Raw genomic sequence first — 5,000 nt, 5'->3', positions numbered from 1 at the left:
AGTCTCCTGGAGTCCGACCGGGAGAGGCTGGAGGAGACGCAGAGGAGCAAGGAGGTGACCGAGGGACAGCTACTCCTGCTGCAGGAGCAGGTCACACAGCTGCGCGACAGGGAGCGTGAGAAACGCAAGGAGGAGGAGAGGAGGCAGGCGGAGGGGAGGGAGAAGGAGAGGAGGAGGGAGGAGGACAGGAGAGAGGAGGACAAGAGGAGGGAGAGGGAGAGAGAGGAGGAGAGGGAGAAGGAGAGGAAGTTGCGGGAGGAGCTGCGGAGGACTGAAGGGGAGGTGCAGGCCCTCCGTTTGCAGGTGAAGGAGCTGGAGAGGGAGAGGGAGGAGGTGGAATCACAGCTGGAGAAGGAGAGAGAGGAGGTGGGCAGGCTACAAAGCAACTTTACCGCCGAACAGAAGCTCCTGGAGGCCGGTGTGAGGGAGGGCAGAGAGGAGGCACAGAGATGGAAGGAGAGAGCGACGCGGGCGGAGAGAGAGAGGGATGAAACGGAGGAGAAGAGGAGGAGGCAGGAAATGGAGGAGAGGCGCAGAGAAGGAGCGATGAGAGGAGAGCTGGAGGAAAAGGAAGAGGAGCTCAAGGGACTTCAGGCGAGGATGGAAAGAGCGGAGAGACAGAGGGAAGAGCAGAGGAAGAGAGAAGAAGAGCAGAGGAGGAGAGAAGAAGAGGAGAGGAAGAGAGACAAGGAGGAGCACGAGGAGGCCTTGAGGAGTCAGGGTCAACTCCTCAGGGAGAGGGAGGAGGAGGTGCGAACCATCAGAAGGAGCCTCCAGAGTGAACAGCAGGAGGTCTCGACTCTGAGAGAAAGCCTCCATGCTGAGCAAGAGGAGGTCTCGACTCTGAGAGAAAACCTCCGCGCTGAGCAAGAGGAGGTACGGACATTGACAGAAAACCTCCGCAGCCATCAAGAGGAGGTGCGGACCATCAGAAATGGCCTGAACAGCGAGCAGAGGGAGGTGCTGACCCTGACAGGAAGCCTCCAGAGAAAGAAAGAGGAGGTGGAGAGCTTGAAAGAGAGTCTCCGCGATCAGCAAGAGGAGGTGCGCTTCTTGACCGAAAGCCTCCAGAGTGAGAGGAAGGAGGTGCAGACCTTGAGGGAGAACCTCTACAACGAGCAAGAGGAGGTGGTGACGCTGACAGAAAGCCTCCGCAGTGAACAAGAGGAGGTGCGAGCCCTGAGAGAAAGCCTCCGCAATCGGCAAGAGGAGGTGGTGACCATCAGAAACAGCCTGAACACTGAGCAGAGGGAGGTGATGACATTAAGAGAAAGCCTCCAAACTAAGCAAGAGGAGGTGCTGACATTGAGAGAAAGCCTCCAGAGTAAGCAAGAGGAGGTGCTGACGCTCCGCAGCGAGCAGGAGGAGGCCGTCTCTAGGCAGCAGCATCTGGAGGAGGAGTCTGCCCAGCTGAGAGGCCGGCTGCAGCAGCTCCAGGGGGCGGAGACAGAACTCTGCCTCAAACTCCAGGTGTGTGTGTTTATTGTACGTGTCTGTATCAGTATGTCTTTTTTACTGCGTGTGTGTGTGTTGTGAGTGAATGTGTCAGACAGTGAATGTACATACATTCTTGTATCAGTGTTTTTTAATTTATTTTTTACTGCACATTGTGGATGTGGGTGGGTGTGTGCGTGCGCGTGCATGTGTGTGTCATTATTGTCAATGTCTTATTTATATGTTTAGTTTAACTTCACATTGGGGACTGGTCAAATGCAATTTCAATCTTCTGTCCTAACCCTTCTTCCATAGATTTTTGATATTAAAGTACACTTTGATTTTGACAGGAGGCGGAGCTGGAGCTGCAGCAGCAACGTGATTCTCTGAGGCAGGCTGGGGTGGAGATCGAGGCTCAGAAGCAGGAAGTGCTGAGTGCTCAGGCTGAGGCGGCGGAGGAGACGGAGAGAGCGAGGGAGGAGGCGGAGGAGTGCAGAGAGAGACTGCAGGAGGAGATCCGGGCTCTGCAGCAACGCGTCACCCAACAGGCCCAGGTCAGAACCGTCTATATGAAGAGTTACATTTTTACCATAGGGTCCCGCTGTGGAAAATTACAGTGATATATGTTCATATGGGGTACCGAAGTCTCCGCCCCTTCCGGGCAGCTCATGGGGCCTTGGAAGTTTTTTTTTTTTCATATTGAAAAATACTTTTGCGTGCAAAACGGTGTAGTGGTAAGCCTGGCTGTGCTCCATCAGCTTCGGTTCCCGTCAAATATGTGAGACACACTTTGTAGTCTATTACCTTGTTTCGTACAAAGTTCACCAGAGATTTGCTACTACTGCTGTCAGAATGTTACACTAGGACAATGTAATTGCAGAACACAAATACCTCTGTTTTTTAATGTATGTTCATGTCTATTGTCTATGTCTATGTCTGCATGGCAAAGTAAGAAACATAATTTCACTTCTTTGACTGACCAGTGGATGTAAAGGAAATGACAAACTGAACTTGACAAAGCATAGGGTAACTCTGTTCTACCCACGGCTCTGCCCCAGGTGCTGGAGCTGTCGTCACAGCAACTAGCGGAAACGGAGGAGGAGTTAAGAGACGTCACCGCTCAATTAGAGGACGCCTCCCAGGAAACAGAGCGCATGAGAGAGAGGCTGGCCTCCAGGGAGGAGGAGGTGGAGCGCCTGACCTCCCAGCTGCAGGAGGAGAAAGAGGAGGTGGAGAGGAGCAGGGCCCAGCTACAGGTTGATTTCTTATTGTTTTTGTTTGTTTTTTAGTCTAAGCTTTCTGATTTGTGTGATTTTTTTAAATGCCATTTTATATTTTTTCTAACTTATGCTATTTTATGACTTTGTTATTCCATGCTTTTCAAATTCTCTCGGTACACCTTAACCTTAACTTTTGCCTAATATTTGCCTGAACCTTTTGAATTTTTTGCTGTTTTCAATGTCACTGTTAAAGCACATTGAGCTGCATGTATGAATTGTGCTATACAAATCAATTTATTATTCTTAGTATTATAGTCGTTATCGTATTGTTGTTTTTGGTGTTATTGTTATTATGATTATTATGGCCGTAAGTAATATTATTGATAATTATAATTAATTGTATTAATAATATTGCTATTATTGATATTTGTATTGATATGATAATTTCAGGAGCTGGAGACAGGACAGCGCTCCCTGGTGGAGGAGAGAAGCACGCGTGTTGCCAGGCTGGGCAGGGAGGTGACGGAGCTGTCGGAGCAGAGGGACCTCCTCTCGGCCGAGCTGCGCCGTAAGGAGAGGGAGGCCGGCGCTCTGAGGGAGGAGGCGCAGAAGGAGAGGAGAGAGAAGGAGCGGCTGGCCTCCTCTCTTAGACAGCGGGAGGAGGAACTGAGGGAGGCCGAGGAGAGGAGAGAGGAGCACACAAAGGAGCTCAGAGAGGAGACGCACAGGGAGAGGAGGGAGAAGGAGAGATTGGCCTCCTCGCTGCGGAGGAGAGAACAGGAGCTGAGCCAGGCCCAGGAGAGGAGGGACGGAGACGTGGAGGAGCTGAGGGAGGAGAAGGAGGCCGAGCTGAGTCTGCTGAGAGAGGAGGCGCAGAGGGAGAGGAGGGAGAAGGAGAAACTGGCGTCTTCGCTGAGGCAGCGAGAGGAGGAACTCAGAGAAGTGAAGGAGGCCGAGGAGAGGAGAGAGGAGGACGCAAAGGAGCTGAGAGAGGAGGTGCAGAGGGAGAGGAGGGAGAAGGAGCGACTGGTGTCTTCGCTGAGGCAGCGAGAGGAGGAACTGAAGGAGGCAGAGGAGAGGAGAGAGGAGGACAAAAAGGCGCTGAGAGAGGAGGTGCAGAGGGAGAGGAGGGAGAAGGAGCGACTGGTGTCTTCGCTGAGGCAGCGAGAGGAGGAGCTGAGGGAGGCCAAAGAGGCCGAGGAGAGGAGAGAGGAGGAGCTGCTGCAGAGAGTGCAGAGGGAGAAACGTGAGCGAGACAAGCTGGCCTCCTCACTCCTCAGACGGGAGGAGGAGGCGCGACAGAGGAGGGAGCAGACGGAGGCAGAGCTGAGCGCGCTCAGAGAGGAGGTGGCCAGGGAGGCCCGCGCCAGGGAGCGAGCATGCAGGGAGTCCAGCAGCCTCAAGCAGGAAGTACGGGAGAGAGAGGCGGAGTCTAACAGCCTCAAGCAGGAAGTAACCGAGCGAGAGGCGGAACTGAGCGCGCTTGCAGCCCTCAAACAGAAAGTACGCGACAGAGAGGTGGAGTGTAACAGCCTCAAACAGGAAGTACGCGAGCGCGAGTCGGAACTGAACGCTCTCCGAGAGGAGTCACGGCAGAGGAGCGGCATGGCCGAGTTTCAACTAGCAGCCCTCAAGCAGGAAGTGCATGACCGAGAGGCGGAGTCTAACTCCCTCAAACAGGAAGTCCGCGAGAGAGAGGCCGAGCTCGTCGCCCTTCGAGAGGAGTCGCAGCGGAGGCGGGAGGCGCGCGAGGCTGAGGTGAACGCGCTGAAGAAGGAGGCGCGGGAGCGCGGGGAGGAGAGCCAGAGGACGAGGCAGGGCCTGCAGCAGAGCCTGCGCGAGATGGCCGAGCTCAAACACCTCCTGCAGGAGAGCCACGCCGAGGGGGAGCACCTCCGCACCTTGCTCCTCCAGCGCAGAGACGAGCTGCTCAGGGGAGGTGGAGGAGGGAAGGAGGAGGAGGACGAGAGGAGGAGGAGGAAGCTGACGGAGCTCCAGGCGGAGCTGGGGCAGAAGGAGACGCAGCTGAGGGCTGCCCAGCAGGAGGTGTCCCGTCTCAGGCAGAGGGAGGGCGAGGTGGAGGGGGAGCTGAGGAGGAGCAAGGCGCGCCTGCAGCAGCTGGAGGAGGAGGTGGAGGCGCAGAAGAGCGATGTGGAGGAACGCGTAAAGGAGCGCGCCAGGGAGGCGGAGGAGAGGGTGGGGAGGGAGAGGGAGGAGAGGAGGAGCGAGGTGCGGCGCTGGGAGGAGAAGATCGCCACGCTGCGGAGACAGGGGGAGGAGGAGGAGAGGAGACGCAGGGAGGAGAGGGAGCTCACCGTGGCCAGGCTGGCGGAGAAGGAGCGCGAG

The 5,000-nt window shown here is 55.5% G+C and overlaps 1 protein-coding gene across 1 annotated transcript in view; it reads left to right on the top strand.

The window, feature by feature from the left end:
- si:dkey-230p4.1 (trichohyalin) overlaps positions 1-5,000 on the top strand; it is a 30,831-nt gene that overhangs the window by 19,488 nt on the left and 6,343 nt on the right. The window contains exons 23-26 of the mRNA XM_063212919.1: positions 1-1,470; positions 1,785-1,988; positions 2,493-2,690; positions 3,105-5,000. The exon at positions 1-1,470 is cut by the window's left edge and continues 273 nt beyond it; the exon at positions 3,105-5,000 is cut by the window's right edge and continues 534 nt beyond it. Coding sequence (XP_063068989.1) covers positions 1-1,470; positions 1,785-1,988; positions 2,493-2,690; positions 3,105-5,000 — 3,768 coding nt within the window. The remainder of the gene's footprint in view (positions 1,471-1,784; positions 1,989-2,492; positions 2,691-3,104) is intronic.

The sequence above is a fragment of the Engraulis encrasicolus genome, chromosome 13, assembly GCF_034702125.1.
Source record: "Engraulis encrasicolus isolate BLACKSEA-1 chromosome 13, IST_EnEncr_1.0, whole genome shotgun sequence".
NCBI classification, from domain to species: domain Eukaryota; kingdom Metazoa; phylum Chordata; class Actinopteri; order Clupeiformes; family Engraulidae; genus Engraulis; species Engraulis encrasicolus.
The sequence above is the reverse complement of the archived record's forward strand: the minus strand, read 5'-3'. Positions and strand labels throughout refer to the sequence as shown.